This window comes from Heterocephalus glaber, unplaced genomic scaffold (assembly GCF_053883595.1).
Source record: "Heterocephalus glaber isolate CG9 unplaced genomic scaffold, H.glaber_assembly_v1.0 deba00001481, whole genome shotgun sequence".
Lineage (NCBI taxonomy): Eukaryota > Metazoa > Chordata > Mammalia > Rodentia > Bathyergidae > Heterocephalus > Heterocephalus glaber.
In genome coordinates, this window is record NW_028258317.1 from 4612297 (window position 1) to 4629771 (window position 17475).

A 17475-nucleotide genomic window follows, 5' to 3' on the forward strand; every position below is an offset into this window, starting at 1 on the left:
ACTCTTCCTGCTGTTACCAGCATCCTGTCCAGCCCATGAACAATACAGCTTGACATCTTTAGAGATGTTCCTGAAGTTTACAACCTTTGCAGGCAGAACTCAGATGTCCAGTTTTGAATGTCCAGCTCTGTTTAATGAGATTTTTAAACTGTAAAAGACATCCTGTAGTCTCTTATAGCTTCTTCTACACATTTTTCTCCACCGAACAAAATCACCTAAAGCTATTATTTTTCGTGAAAGAATGCAGTGAGCAATGTACTCAACACATAGTCTTACTGAAAAAAAATTAGTGAATCTCAGCTCAGAACCAACTACTTCATTTATTTCACATTTTATTTTTGACAGCTTATACATTAATCTGGATCTTGAGTATCTTCATCTATTGGATCCAAGGATCAACATGTTAAGAAAAAGACCTCAGGAAACGAACATTTATTGAAGACTTATTACATGTTTGCATTTGGTGTATTGAGGTATAATTTACTTACCATAAAATTTGTCTGTTGTAAGTGAACCAGTCAATGATATTTAGTGGATTTATAGATTTGTACACTTTCATCAATCTGAGAAGTTTTTTCATATCTTTTGTAATCGACTCTTGCTGACCTTTGAGGTGCTTTCTGTTTCTATAATTTTGAATTCTCTAGAAATTTCATGTAAACAGAATCATATTACATAGTCTTTTGTGTCTGTCTGGCTTCTGTCCACTTAACATGATTTGAGATTCATCCATGTTGTTAAATGTCAGGAAGTGGTATCTCAGTTCACGAACTTGATTCTTTCCACTGAGGTGAACGAGAACCAAATCAAATTCAATGGTTAGGTTCAGTGATGACCTTTTGTGGAAATTTGATTCAGTTCTTGTCCAGTTCAGTTTACAACCAGAATTGTGGAGAGAACTGAGTTCGTGCATGAACTGAGGTACCAATGTACCACGTTCTTTTTCATTGATGAGTAACATTCCACTGGATGACTACAGTCCACCACATTTTGTTTATCACCTAGGATAGCTGGGTCCTATTCTAATGCTAAATATATGCTAAGATGCTAAGTATATGTTTGACCTTTAAACTCAAAGTGGTTATAGCATTTTACACTCCCAGCAGCAATGCATGAGATTTCCAGTTTCACCACATTCTTGCCAACATTTGGTACTCTCTTAACTTTTGCCTTTCAACAGAGTACAAAAGTAAAATACTATTGTTGGTTTAATTTTTATTTTTCCAGTAGTGAATCATGTTAAACATCTTTTTATGTCTTTATTTTCCATTTGTATGACATCTTTGGTAAAGCGTCTGTTCATATCATTTGTTCATTTTTGAGTTGGTCATTTTGTCATTACTGAGTTGTAAGAATTCTTTGTATATTTTGGTCAAAGTCCTTTCTTATATAATTACTGTGAAAATATTTGCTTCTGCTCTGTTGCTTGCCTTTTCATTTTTATAATGGTGTCTCTTGAAGAACAAAGTTTAATTTGGTGACATCCAATTTATTAAATTTTTTTAGTGTCCATATATTTTGTATTGTATCTGAGAATTTTTCCTTAACTCACTGTCACTATTTTTATAGAAGTTTTAGCTCATACATATGATATATTTTGATTAAATTTTTGTGTAGTCATTGTAAGCATCAAGGCTCACAATTTATATGTGTAAATCCAATTTTCCAGTACTAGTTTTTTAAAAAAACTTGGCTTCTTATTGCTTTGTCATTTTTTATGAAAATCAATTGACCTTATATATGACAGTGGATTTTCTCTTATGCTCCATCTATTCTTCTGCCAATACCATACACTCTTAATTACTGAAGCTTTATAGTAAGTTTTGAAAGCAAGAAGGGTAAGTCTTCCAATTTTTTTCTTTTTTTTAATGCTATTTAGACTGTTATAGATCCTTTGTATTTCCATATAACTTTTAGAATCAGCTTGTCAATTTGTAGCAAAAAAAACTTTCTGAGGTTTTGATAGCGTTTATGTTGGATCTGTAAATCAGTTTGGGAAGAATTATCAGTATTAAATTTTCTAATCCATGAACATGGTATATATTACAATAATTTAGTTTTGTAAATTTCCCTCAACAATGCTTTTTAGTTTTCACTGTAGCTTCTGTAGTCCTTAGGTTAAATTTATTCTCAAGTATATTATTTTTTAATGTTATTTTACATGGAAATTGATCTTTTTAAAATTTCATTTTCAAGTTGTTCACTACTAGCATATCATAATAACATTTTTGTATATTGATCATATATTCTGCAACCTTACTAAAGTCACTAGTGTTCTTGTAGCTTCTTGTAGATTCATCAGTATTTTCTAGTTACCAAGATTATACTGTCTATAGATAAAACTGGCTGTATTTCTTCCTAATTCTTAGACTTTTAATTCTTTCTTTTGCCTTACAGTCTTTGACTTTTAGATTTGAATCGTGAGCAAACTTCTCTTCAGTAAATTGATACCTCATACTTTTTTGAATTCTGAAATGCATGCAGTTCGTCCTGGTGAATTGTCATTTTCAGCTAGTGTATAATGCTACTGCCTATAGCTAAAAGTTCAGTTTCATTAGCACTGCCATCTTTACTTAAAAAATAAGTGTCCAGGCAATTATTACAAAAATCTAATTGCACTTTGCACTCATTATTTAGGGAATAAAAAGAATAGAAAAGGAGAAAAGGTTAAGTGTTGCTATCAGTAATAAGCATGAGTCTCATAAACTTAATAACTACTGAGACAAAGATGGAAATCATTAGGCTTGCTGAAAGTGGCAATTCTTTTGCCTTGATTAAGTGTTCACTAGACTTAATAAGCTGGTCAACCATGAGAAAGAGAAAAAGGACAACACCCAAGACTGTCTAAAATGCAGATATAATTGGTCATTTTATAATATATTTCAGGTCTTTGAGAACATAAGTGCCTTTATGATGGGTACAACAACTGTTATATTTAAGCACAATTCAATTCACAAATATTCTATGAAAGATATTCAGTCTTCAAGTATGGGAAATACAAGGACTTCATCTGATCTTAGAAAACTTTTGAGAATGGTGCAGCAATTACTATTTACAAATCAGAAAACACACAGACCTACAAATTTAAGTAACTTCTCAAAGCATACACAACAATGGTGGAGATAGGATTAAAACCTAGGTCTTTTGTCTCTAAAAGTTCTAAACTTAGCTCTGACTTTCCAGTGCAAACTATTTCCCTGTCCCACATCCTAAAGCCTCACTGTTCTACCCACTGCTCAGGAAACCTGTGATTCTGTGTGTGCTATGGTTACTAACATACTCTGTATTTCCCCAGTGACTTATAAGGTAGTTTTCCAGTGACAAATGGGGAAGAATTTATATTCTTGATTTGCTGTGCCCCAAAATAATCATCTAAAGGTTTAAACACTATAGTAAAAAGCTGGTTGCATAAATATGTATAAATAAATACAGAAAGCTCAGTTTGAAACAAATAATTTCTCCTTAAGTTTGGGTTAGAAATGCTTAGGAAGTATAAATTAGAAAAGATACTGAAATTTTTTTTTGGTACCAGGGATTGAACTTGGGACCTTGCACTTGGGAAGCAGGCGGCGAAACCACTGAGCTAAATCCCTGGCCCTATATTGAAATTTTTAAGTGATGCAGTTCAGGCTTTCCTCCCTGCCTTCATGTGTTGGGCAGATACTGAAAATACACTGCAAATGTATTTGTAATACATTCCAAAGCAGAAAAGTTGATGTAAAACCATTAAATTATGGAAAGAGAAAAAAATCTCTGCAACCTGTCTCAACACTCCATAGGGAAAGTCCAACTGTTAGATCTAGATGATTCAGACTAAAATCTTTAAAACCTAGATTCGTACAGCCAAAAAAGAATAGCCAGCTTTCTGCTGATAAGGATACAGAGCAAGGGAAATAGAAACCATATCAAAATAGCTTCTCAGGGGCTGGGGATTTAGCTCAGTGGTTTCGGCACCTGCCTCGCAAGCGCAAGGTCCTGAGTTTGATCCCCAGTACCAAAAAAAAAAAAAAAAAAAGCTTCTCATTGTGTGTCAAGTGAGCATCAAATAGATGGTTTGGATCCAGTTCATTAGAAAGGATTTCAATAAACTAAGTGGTGCCTTGATTCATGAACTCAATTCTCTCCATGACTCTGGTCACAAACCGAACTGGATAAGAACCAAATCAAATTTCCCCATAAGGTCAACATTGAACCTAACCATTGAATTTGATTGAGTTCTCTTCCAGTTCAGTTTGCAACCAGAATTGTGGAAAGAATCAAATTCGTGAACTGAGGTACCACTGTACTTTCATCAAGCAAATAGTAATCAGTTCCTTGTGTAGTTAAGGCAATACCCGAAATCAGAAATAGTCATGTCAGTTCATGATATGCCAGGTTAACCATGTGCAGAATAAAGAAGCTGTCCTATATAAATTTGATCCTTTGCTCAACAAACCTTTGGAAGAGAACTTTTTCACAAGCCCTCTATTTCATGTCTATTTTTTAAAAATCAATTATCTTTTCTAAATAAAACATATTTTATACTCATTGTGAAGTTCAAATATACATGGTGATGCCTTTGAAAATCTCTGTAGTTCATAAAATGTTAGAAACAACCTACTTGACTGAGGGACATGGTGATATAACAGACAAATAGGGGTCAGCAACTATGTGCCCACAGCCTGTTGGTTATTTTTGTAAATAAAGTTTTAAGGGAACACAGCTATGCCCATGCATTTATATACTGCATATGGCTGCCTTCTTGCTATAATGGCAGACTTGAGCAGTTGCTACTGATGCCACATATGGCCTGAAAAACCTAAAATATTTACTCAGTGGCCCTTATAGAAATTTGACAAGCTTTGTGACAGCGAATTTAAGAACAATATGGAAAGATACACTTCTCAGGATTTTTTTTAAAAGGCAAGATAGAATATTTTTTTTTGTATAGTACACTATATGAGTGAAAGTGGGCATAGAAAAGAGGCCAAAAATGTCAAGCAGTTAGATTTGGGATATGGGTGATTTGCCTTTTCTCCTATGTTTTATATTTCTCTAAAATGACCTCAGATTTCTTTTATTATCAAAAAACTAAATTTCATTTCAATAATTATTTTAGTTCATGTCTCTGTCTTGTACACAGTGGGTGTGACTAAATTCACTTGTCTCCCCACTTGGCCCCTCCCCACTGGAGTGCTGAGGGTGGGAGAGAGGAAGTCCTGGGCAAGTACCTTATGCTCATCCCGAAGGTGACTGTCCAGTTCCTCCGTGTGCTTGGTCTCATAGTAGCAGAGCTGGCATTTGTAAGGTTTCAGTTCATTGTGCTTTTCTATGTGTTGCTGGAGGCTCTCGTCACTGGAGCAGGTGAAGGTACACTTATCACAGCGGAAAACTACTCCCTGCAAGTATTTTGATAGTTTGGAACGGCACACTTCAATGGGGACAACTCGCTCTTCTGTGGAGACAAATTGAATGGAAAGATGGGCATTTTTACTGATGGCAAGCAGATGTTCTTTTCCTTGGAATATAAGAAACTCAGTCAACTGTTCTACTTCTCATGGGTCTGGGTCTGTGGTCTGCACACACACTCACACTGCCCCACCCAACCCCCCAAACAATGTATTTCTCTGGTAAAAGTGTTGTTTTGAAGACCAAAGCCTCTTTGTATACTAAACACCCAAACTGACTTATAAATAAAGGTGGGGCAGGCTGAAAGGTGCTCCATAATTCCTCAGTGGGTGACTGAGGTGAGGGCAGGAATGGAAATGGTTGCCATTTTTACCAATTTTAGTGGTTATTGATAAGAACCATTAGCATCCCCTTCTCCCTTAGCAAATGTTACTGAGGCTGGACCTACAGATTTCTCTAAGAGGGGAAGAAATAGATATTACTGGGTCACCTATGTGCCACCACAGCATTGGCATTTTCCTCTCACACCTCTGTGAAGCTAGCGTTACTCCTATTTTCACAGTAAGTAAAATGATGAACAGTGTATGTTAGTAACTCTCCAAAGCTCCCGCCATTGTCACTGGTAAAACTGAGATGTGAACCAGGCCTGCCTCACTGCAGATGCATTATTGGCGGTATTTCCAATCCCATTCATATTTCTCCTTTTAAGATGTTCACAAGATGACTCTTCTATTTTAAAACCAAGAGAATCTCTAATCTAATAGTGAATCAGAAAAACAAAGAAACCTGTATACTTTCTTTCACTCAAACTCCAGCTATGATGAGCTCACAAATGAAATGGCTGCAGGCAACATTTAGGGGAAAGTAGGGGTCCTGCAGGAGACACAGAGGATCTTGCCTTTTTCAGACCATCCTTAATCTGATTGTTACAATGGGAAGAAACTAAGAGAGGATTTGGGTGCTTTTCCTCTTAATGTACCAAATGCTGTAGGGCTGGAAATGCATGTGCTTGTTTATATTGCACTCTCTCACCCTTGTGTTTAACTGCTCAAATTAAATTTCACACCAGTCTGCCCAGAGTATCGGCGCACACGCCAGATATCCATAACTGGGATAAAATTAAAATCTGTGCTATTTATGCAAGAATCAAATATAGCGTGAGTTTTCATGCTGTGTCTGGAATTCAGAAGACTCTGAAAGTTTACAAATGGATGCACACAACATATACTTATATTATTTAGAAACAGCAATGTATTATTAAGTCAAGAAAGCATGATTTATTCCCAGAGCCTCTGAGAAGCAATGTTTCCAGAACATCAGTATTTTGTGCACTGATGTGATCGGCTCCTCCAGCCCTCCCTTTGTTGTTGGCCTGTATTCAGCCCCGGGGAATTTCCCTGCCCAAAGTCATGCCTTAGTCTCAACCACAACATTCTAACTTCAGGGCAGTCGCTGCCTTGGGAGTCCTTGAATGCCGAGATTAATTGGCTAGTAAAATGCTGGGCAGAAGAAGTGTGGAGGTTGGTGTCTGCAACATATACCCTGAAGCTCTAATGCATATGTTATTTTCCCTATACAAAAAGTCAGTTGCTTATTTAGAAATATAAATATTTTAAAACCAAAGTGTAGCAGACAGCTAAGAAACACATCATTATAATGTAATCCACACATTTCTTAGAATAGCAAATGCTTAACAATCTTCTAACCATTCAGTTCCATGGTTTGGTGTAAATGCTTTGGCGTAAACTAATGAGTCCTAAAGAACACATGCTAGGAGAGGCTATTCCTCTAACTCCAGGTTTCTTGACAGAGGTGTGACTGACATTTTGGGGTTGGACAATTCCTTGTACTAGGAGGAGGCTGGCCTGTGCATTGTAAGATGTTCATCAGCATCCTGGTCTCCACACACTAGATGCCACCCTCTTCCTCTCCGGTTGGGACAACCAAACATGTCTGCAGATTAAGGAGGCAAGAGAGAGTGAGCTCAGATGAGAAACACTGCTCTAAGCAAAGCACAGGGCATGATCTCCCACTGCTATGTGTAAGGAAGTCCTTGGCGTGACCCATGAGCAAGGTGATGACATGGTGTGAGCTACAGTGGCAGCGTGAACCAGGGGCTAGTCTGCACAACAGAGTGTAGCATCCACAGGAAGTTGAGTGAACTCTCCTGGCACCTTCCTTTCTTGAGGCTGTAATTGCCCTTGCTCTCTGTGGCTGCTCCTAATTTACACTGTCATATCTACTGCTTTCCTATCCATTTTTCAGCTCTGGTCTGTCCTACCTGCCTTGTTTTTGTTGACCTCAGTGGAGATGAGAACAGTTGTGTATAGCTTTCCACATAATAGGGCCCCAAACAAGTTGAAGATGGTCATTCTGTCCCTCTCTGTCTTCACTTCCCATTGTAAATAATCAGCTCTTTCAAACATTTTTTATGGGTCTCCTTTTCAATTCCTCTACCACTCTGGTTAGTTTTCTTTGCAGTTTCCAATTTCACTATGTGTATCTCAGTGAACTTAGCACAAAGTCATGACTACACAGAATAAAGCACTGGAATTTAAGTAATAATAATTAATGTACACTATATTTATTAAACGCCTACCATGTTTGAAGCACAGCGGGGTGTTCTGCCCTCCCTGTGATTTCTTATCCTCACAGTATTCTACAAAGTAAGTTTTATTTTCTTCAGTTTGTTGATGTGGAAATTGAGAAGTGATCAATTAAGATACTTCCTCAAAGTCACATCCTTAGTTTAGCACAGGTTGGCAATCTGGGAGCACAGACCTGACCTGGGCTAGCACCCACTTCCTCCAGCCTACTAAGAACTCCCTGGGAGCCTGCAGTCTGAATGTAGTGTACCAGTTGCCCTTTATACTTAATATTTTAAAACAGGAAAAAGCTACAGATTTCTAAAGTAAGGTATATTCAGGAACTGCTAAAAGGACATTTCCCTGCCTGTTTAATCCGAAATGTGACTTCCCATTTCCAAATTAAGATATCACCAGTGTATTGAGTATCTCACTTGTAGGGAATTTTACTATGACATCAATTTCAGAAAACAGTTAACCTTTCTTCCTTTCTAAAAACAAGGCTAAGATGACCAAGATTAAAAAAAAAAAAAAGGCAAACTTTGAAAGGTGGGCAAATGACCGACAGTGCTTTCTGAATGAGGTTATTCATTACCTAAGCAAGTGAAGGACATAAAGTTAAAGACTGGAATGTTTCCAGGTCCTGCCTTGGCTACAGACTCTCAGTGCTCAGGGCTTTTTTCTGTGGGGGCAGTGACAACTGTGGGTCTTTCTTGACTTCACACCTCTCAAAATTACCTTGGGTACGAAATCAAGGCCTGAATCACACTCATTGTGACTCAGCTTCCAGCACTGCTTACAAAAATATTATGACTTCAACAGTTTGACTATAAGATGGATTGTGTCTCTCATCTCCTCCTACTCCAAAGATGCCTGGTGCTGCCATGGAACAAAGGGCCAGGAGGCTGGACCCAAGGAACACCACACTGAAGCACCTGTGTCCTAAGTGCCACAGGAGCTGAGAAGTGTACTCCATCAAGCCTTGTGGAGCTCAGTGGAAAAATCTGCAGAATGACAACTACAGAGGGGTCACTTCTTTTCAGATCAGCAAAATACTGCATCACTGTGGAGTCTAAAGTCACCAAGTAAAAATTCTTTCTAAGATGCAAACCATAACATGTGTTTTTTCCCCCCAGAACACGCCAAGTCTAAAAGAAGCAGGGAGAGCTCTAGAAGTCCTTTACTTGGACAAAGTTGGTATAACAACTACCACCCCAAGAAACTGAGTCCCTCTTTGAGCCAAACCAAAAGTCCATCTGTTACTCTTAACAAACAAGTGACAAAGGTTGAATAATTAAACAACAGTCATCAAGAAAACAGCATTGTTAATGTTTTAATCCTAAAATAAAACCAGAAACAGATACACATAAATACAAGCAAAACAGCTTTTGGTAATAAGTACTAAGTTTTGATGTTAGCTAGGCTTCCATGCTCAAGCTAGACATAGCCAGGAACAAACAGCACCTCTAATTCTATCAGGAAAAAGTATTTGGTGAGGTTGGAAGGGAGCATATAATTTTACTAAATAATGACAAAGATTGGCAATCTCACTGCAGATATTTTTCTCAAAAGAAAAATGACAGGATTAGATAAATCAGGGAAGATAACTTCCCTTCTCTCCTTCTATCTGCAAGGTTTAGATATAGTTAGCACTCATCTACCTACTGAAAAACAAACATTAGGAGACCAGGAACAGGGATTAGCTAGGCAATCACAATGTAAATATTTGGCAAAACTGTCTTTCATCCCTAACATTCAATCTGTGCCCAATTTTTTAGGCTCACCATTAGGGAGAGGTGTAAGGTGCATATGGATAAAGCTGTGCATGATGCATCTTATTCTTACTGTGGTAAACTGAATAGAAGTGTGCTCATGAAATTATTCTCTTGTTTATTGTTTCTTTTCTTACTAAAGTTAAATTCCTCCATTGTACAAACCTTGCTTGACTCTTCATGGCTGTATCCATTCAAGAGCTTAAAACACTGTTATATAATTAGCATGTGGATGGCCCTGGGTTCAATCTCCAGCAACACACACACACACACACACACACACACACACACACACACACACCACTAGCATATAATGACTGTACAACAAATACACTGCTCAAATGAAAGAAAATCCATCAGAAGCTCTACTATCAACTTTGAAATTTAAATCTGAGGGCTTAATTTTTTCCTAGCTAAACTCATTAAATCATGGCCAATTTCATCAAATGTTGATCTGACCTAAATCCATAGTTCCTGAAAAGTATGAATCAACCAATGTCTTGCTTCAACTTTTGTTAAATTGTATTTAACAAATGTCTCATTGGAAATCTAATCAAAATTTGCCCTGGCTTTCTGTTTGTCTCCTGAGTCCAGTTTATACATTAGTATCCAAGCCCTTCATAATTTAGCCAGAACAAACTTTTCTAGTATTCCTATACTCTTTTTCAGGTGCCAGAACAGTGCGATACAATTCTGTAAACATGTTTTGTTTCCACTGATCTCAATGGTTTATTAAATCATTCCTTCCCCTCAAGCAGTGGGTTGAATAGCGCCTCCCACAAAGATATATATCCACCCTTAACTTCAGCATGTGCCTGTACTAGGACATGGGACCATTGCAGATGTAATTAGTTAAAATGAGGTTATACTGGATCAAGGAGGGCCCTAAATTCACTGATTGGTGTTTTTAAAAGAGGAGAAGGCACAGAGAGACACACAGGGAATGAGGTCACAGCAAGATGGAGACAAAGTTTGGAGTGATGTAGCTACAAGCCAAGGATGCTAAGGAATCCAGGATGCCATCAAAAGCTAGGAAAAGGTAAGGAAACATTCCTTCCTCAGAGGGAACATAACCCTGTCAACACCTGATTTCATACTTCTCCACCCCAGAACTGCAAGAGAATACATTGTTTGAAACCTCCCCGCTGGTAGTCATTTATTATGGTAGCCTTGGGAAGCTAATATGCCCCACTTTGAGTTTTCTCTGACTATTGAACCACTATGAATGGCTCAGTTTAAAAGCTACCTTTGTTTACCACCTTTTTCTACCCGAACAGAAACGTAACTCCTGGACACTTGGCACTCACTGGCTTGGACATCCTATGCACGTGTTCATCCCCTCAAGGAGGCAGCTCCTGGGTCTTCTATACCCCTTTGGAACCAAACAACAAAGAACAGCGAAGCATGGAAGAAGCAAATAATGAGCATTTGTTGAATGCATGAACAAATAGTATTATTTCTTTTGCCAGAGCCAACACAAATCTTTGGTTTAGTTCTCATGCAGCTTTCCTTCAAATGAAACTTACTGTCTTCCCTTTTCTCCCTACTTAAATGTATCAATGTGTTTGGACAAGAAGTGATGGAAACTATTCTTGCCAGCAGTAGCTCTGTCTCGGCCAGTTCAGAAGTTGTTTTTCTTGCCTTTCATCCCAAGTATTTTCACTAACCAAGACCTCAGAACAATCTCACCCTGCAGACCCTAGAGACCAAAGATGTTTATTCTGAGCTGGAAGTGCACAGGTGTAAAAGCCACATCTTGTCACTCTGAGATCAGTCCCCATGTGGAACTGTAAGGCAGATAGATGCCCAGTCCTGTCTCCTGACATGTGAAGACCAGCTTCCCACTGAGCTATCACTGTGAGCTGAAGATACCAAAGCCAGGTTGGGACAGATGGCAGATTAAACTGTCCTGGAATTCTCTGCTGTCCGTGGATCAGTGGGCCTCATCCCTGACCTCCAGTACCATGGGTAATTCTGGCCTCAGACCCAGCTGCCACAGCCCTTAGAATATCCAACAGGATGATACCACCTTCCCCGGGGTGAGAAAGTGGTGCCTTTCTTTAAAACTAAGGTCTGTGGGTCATGCACACCTAGGATCAGATCCCAGCTGGTTTACTAAGAGTCATGTGACCTTAAGCCTAAATTGTTCAGCCTTTCTGAACTTTCATATTAATCACATAGGGTCTTCTGAGAATTCTGTATGACACTGTATAAATCACTTACCGTAATGTCTATTACCTAGTAAACACTCACTAAAGGTATCCACTATTGTTGCTATTATTAAGTTGTTACTAATTTTCAAATGCTCATGTTAACTTCAGGTTGGTGCTCTCTGACCTTCAGGAGGGCAATATTTAGATACTTAGAAAATTACCTCCATAACTAAACATAAGGGACTGTAAACAACCAGTGGCAAGTAATGTGATGGAACATGGGATCAAAAGAATGAAGCTGACTCACAACTTCACTGCTTATCAGTTGGGTGACTTAGTTAAGTGATTCCAGCTCTCGTTGGCTCTATGTAACTTACTAAGCTGTTGAGCACCCCTAATGTGAACATCTGAAACCCAAAACCCAACACCACAGTGATGCTCAAACAAGTTTTTGATTTTGGTGCATTTTGGATTAGTAAACTCTATTTAGATATTCCAAAATCTGAAAAATTCCCAAACTGGAAATAATTCTGGTCCCAAGCATGTTCGGATAAAGGAAACTCAACCTGTACTATATTTATGGTGAGTAGAAAATACACTATAGCAACGATTGCTCTTTTCAGGGAATCTACCATAGAAATTCCTGTCAAGTTTCTGCATCTGGTATTTCTGAAAATTTCCCACACAACACTTAGTTTCCTTCACTCTCATAGCAGTGGGAATCTCAGAGCCTAATCGGAAGCTCACTACTAAGAAATATCAGTACACTGTATATCTACCACGTCTCCAAACTCTTGACTACCCTTTTCATACTTTCAGGTGCACTTTCTACTGCTTTCATCTTCTTTCTCATTTGCCTTAATTTCCTCCTTTGTATTTAATCCTAGAGCTCTGCAGGAATGTACTTAAGCTACCCTAAATCTTTTATGAAATGAAGTAGACCACAAATAAATACTACACATTGAAAAGGAAAAACAAAATAAAGAAAACCCAAAACTCTTTCTCAGCCACAAGTTTTACACACATAAAACAGCTGTTGCTCAAAGTGATGGAAGAGGAAGTGACTGGATGTGTAAGCAGCCCTTTGTCATGGTCTTAGTGTTTAATCTTTTTGTTTCTCTTTCTTGAATTCTCAGCTCAGAAAAGTCATTGGGCTTCCTAGGCATCAAAGCCCTGAGCAAACCAGGCAGCAATATGGGGAAAGAAGGAAACCAACCACAGAAATGGAGGACTCACCATTTCTGCTATCTTGGCAATGGCACCGTGAATGGCCTCCACCCAAGCTGTGACAGGGCACAGAGCCACTGCAACACATGGGCTGGGGGACCGGAAGCCAGGTGACTGAGGCAGAACACCAGGCAGGACCACTCAGGCCAAGAATTCCTGCCTAAATGTTTCGATGCTGCTTTTCCCAGCTTGCAGGTAGACATCCTAGCCAGCAACAATCTCATGTCTCATTAGTGTGCAACAGGGAGAAGGGAGACCCGAGGATGCTAAGTGTTGAGTCTTCTATGGAATTTGCAGCACATATGTGTATGCCACAAAATGTACTGGACAAAGGCAGTGGCTCAAGGAAAACATGGGATACTTTACAAATGCCCTCCCACCCCCGATACTGAGATTTCACCTAGATTTCTGCTGGAAAGCAGATGCTGTTCACTGTTTTTGAGGTCTGTGTGATAAATGTTGAAAAGCTATCCAAGGTTGAAAGCAAAGGAAGTATGATGGGAAGGAAGAGGAAGAAAGCAAGGGAGAGAAGGAAGGAAAAAAGAAGAAAGGGAAAGATCAATAGATGGAAATGGAAAGCAAGACTGGCAATGGATAGTAATCTTTCTCCAACTCCCTGAAGCTTCAATTTTTTCAGGACAAAGCAGACCCTACATAAATACATTTTTCCTTCCAATGCAAAAGCAGCTTGATGTTTAGCAGTGTTTTAACTGACCAAGAGTAAACTCAACACAAAAACCAAAGCGGACTTAACAGAAGTATCCTTATTGGCCAGTGGGAACCAATATTCATGGATCAACTCTTTATCCATTATGTTCTGGATATAATCATCTCTACAGGTAAGAGGTTAAACAGTGTAGGATTCAAAACCAGAATTTCAGTTCAAAGCTCATTCTATGGGTTTTCTAATATAGATCAGGCCACTTTTATTTTTTAAGAATTCTTTCTCTCTGTCCATTTCAAGGGAAATTCTACATTTTGCTTTGGAAGTCATCATTTTGATCTTTTCCAAAATAACTGCTTACAAGCATATACAGTAGCTCTTCAAGTGTTACGTTTGCTTTCACCCACACATTTTGTTTCTCATTCATTCCTTCCTCAGGTGCATCCTACACATGGTTGTGGATGGCAGAGGATTCAGAATGTGCCCTGTGGAGATGTTCACAGCAGAATCCATCCCCTTTGCCTCCCTCCACGTGGAGCAATCCCTTTCAGCAGGAAGGTGTTTTTATTCTGTGGGCTGTCATGGTGCTTATCACTATGGTTTCTTACCTGGAAGAACAAGAAACCAAGGCAGAAGTGGTACTATTGTAGTCTCGAGAGAGTATTTGGAATAGCACTATGTGTTCCTCCCACTGGCACCCAAAGGAAAAAGGAGGAAGGTTACCTCGGTGCAGCACGATGTGGTCGATCATGTTGCGTTTGTATTTGGTGTGATAGAGGCAGAGAGGACAGCGGAGATCTTTGGGGCCCTCCTCAGGAACTGCTGAATGCCCAGCTTCCACGTGCATAGTAAAAGCAGATCTAGGAAAGAGGTTGAAGAGACAGGCGGTGAGTTTGACAACAGGTCATTTCTTTCACACATCTCTTGCCAGCAAACCCACCATAGTTGAACAAGTGTGACTTTCCTGCTTGAGGGGCCAAAAAGTAGCTATCAGTCGTGTCTGCTAATCACAAATTCCTTGGTCACTCAACAGTAATCAAACACACAAATACAGTGGCAACATTATTATTATTATTATTATTATTATTATCATTTAGAATTCTGCTAGTTGGCTGGGATCAGGGCTTGATTTAGAAAATAATATGGTCCTTAAACACCTTCATGGAAATTAGAAATTGCATATTAATGGTATAAAAACAAAATCCCCAAGAGAAATGTTTCTCCTCATGCTAGGAGAAGGACTATTTTAAAGCTTGGTTGATTTACAAACTTCCTACTTGAGTCTTCTCAGGGAAAAAAGGTACAAGCTGTTTAGGTCATGATGGCTGATGAGTAGGGAGACTTAGTCCACACAGTTGTACCACCTTAAGGGCCCGTCACCTCTTTCTCTACCCTTTCCAAATCCTCAATGTTTACAAAACTCTTATATGTCTCATAAAAATGGATGAAACCAAGGGTTTAATGGGCAAGGATCCTTTCTTATCAGACTATGTGCTTTTCTCCGGAGAAACGTGTGCATCGGCAGTAGGCCTGGTCATTGTGTCCTTTAGCCTGCTCTCAGTTCTAGATTACATACTCATTTGAAAGGTAAATGGACCAAATCAACAGTCAGACATAACAGTTCCCATCAAAGCCCAGCAACTAAGATGTTTGGGAAAAAGTTTCTTCTTTTTCCAATTCATCTTTCTCGTGGGACATGAAGCCTAATTTCCACTGCCTCTCTGTGCAAAGCCTGTATTGAAATTGGTCTAAGGTTCAGGTCCTGATTGCAACAGGAGTGGATAATCACTGCTTTAAATGTGAAGTATAGTATTGGTGTTATGTTATCATAATAGCTTTCTATCTATTATACAATATACGGGGCTCATCAGTGTTTACTGTAAACACTTCAGATACAGTGATTCATTCACTACTCACAAGGGTCCCATGAGGTAGGTATTACTATTATTATCTTTAGTTTTCAGATACAGAAATGGAGACTCAGAGATGTTCTGTAACTTATCTCTAAGGTCACACACCTACGAAGTGGCAAAACTGGTATTCAAACTGGGGCAGTCAGGCTCCACGTTCTATACCTATAACCACTAACTTAAATGATATCTCACAGGATGAGATTAAATCACAGAAGAGGTTTAGATTCTATGGTAGAAAGCATTAAAATTTTTTTCATTGAGTTCACCAATTCCGTCATGCATAGGAGCAAAGGTGAATATGTATTATCTTTTCCTAAACTGGAACATTCTGTCTATGATGGCTCAAGCCTTCTCTTTGCAGTGCTGGGATCTTGAATCTGTTTCTTTCAATACTACAATCTTAAGAATTTTCCACAAGAAGAGTAGAGAGGTGAGTATTGCTGGATGCTTTCTCCTAACTTTGCTTTCAAAGTATATACATATCAGATTTAAAATGGGGGGCGGTTCGCTGAAGGGAAAATACTTCTCTATGAAATGGGCTAGAGAAATTCCTTGTTGCAATTCCCACTGTTTGGGAGCCCATTTGCTGATTTTTAAACTCATTTGTTCTGATACAGCTCTTCATCCTTTCCACAAATCCCAAAGTAGTCTTCCTTCTTTTGTGAAGGCTGGACCCAACCTCCACATCAAGGCAATGGGCGTGGCCTTCCCTGAGCTCTGGCTAGTAAAGTACAAGGGAAGAATGCAGTGGGGTGGAGCAGGGGCAGCCGCTGTTTCTCACAGTTGCTCTTCATGCCACTTACTTAAAGCCTGTATAAAAGGAGCAGTCTTTGCACTTGAAAAGCTTCTTTCCCCCATGCTTGTCTCGATAATGGCGCCTAATGCTCTGGATGTAGCCAGAGGAGAATTCACAGAATTCGCAGTGAAGAACAGCTTCAGCTTTTTGCTCAGTGCCAGCAGCAGCTCCAGGAAGAGGCACAGGGCTAACTCTGCTGTTGTTTCTGGCCAGGGCGGCTGACTGATAGTGGTTCAATTGCTGCTGAACATCTGGGGGCTCGGAGTAGGATGAGTCTGTGGAGAGATGAGCACAATGACATGGGGTGCAGAGAACACAGTAGAGGCTGACGCTTGAGAACTCCCAGTGTTAGGGTCCCCCTCAGTCTCATTGAGGCATAATGGACAAATTAAAAATGTCCCTGTTTCTCAGCCATAAAGAACAAGAAACCAGAGACATTTATAGCTAAGTGGATGCACACTGAGGCCACACTCTTAAGTGAAATTAATAGGACACACGTGTAAATACCAAATAGTTTCTCTGGTGTGAGAAACTAAAAGTGTAAGTAAGGATCAAAATGTATAATTGATATTGTGAAATAGGAAGAAAAGGTCTAAAGGAGTAGGGGAAAAGGGAGAGGTGGGGAAAGGAAAGAAGGGAAAAGAAAAAATATGAGAAAAGGAAAAAAATGGAAACAAAATCTTTGTAAATAGGGAAGGGAGGAGGGGGTGAAGGGAGGGCAGGGGAAGGGGGAAAAAATAAGAACCAAGATACATCATGTAAAGGTACAAGATCCCAATGATGAATGTAACTGTATTGTATACCTAAAATGTATCAATAAACTTAATGAAAAAAATGTCCCTGTTGAAGGAGTACAACATAATGATTTGATAGATGTTGACACTGAAATGATTACAAGTTAATTAACACATCCGTTTCCTCCCAAGATTATCATTTTTTGGTGTGTAGTGAGCACGTTTGAGATTCTAGCACACTTC

The 17475-nt window shown here is 39.0% G+C and overlaps 1 protein-coding gene across 10 annotated transcripts in view; it reads right to left on the reverse strand.

Moving 5' to 3' along the window:
- Positions 1 to 17475, reverse strand: part of Znf462 (zinc finger protein 462) — a 160789-nt gene that overhangs the window by 19585 nt on the left and 123729 nt on the right. For all 10 annotated transcript variants that reach the window (XM_087183599.1, XM_004848173.4, XM_004848168.4 and 7 more), the window contains exons 8-10: positions 16506 to 16773; positions 14513 to 14649; positions 5211 to 5434 (exon numbers count right to left, since the gene is read on the reverse strand). In XM_087183599.1, coding sequence (XP_087039725.1) covers positions 5211 to 5434; positions 14513 to 14649; positions 16506 to 16773 — 629 coding nt within the window. The remainder of the gene's footprint in view (positions 1 to 5210; positions 5435 to 14512; positions 14650 to 16505; positions 16774 to 17475) is intronic.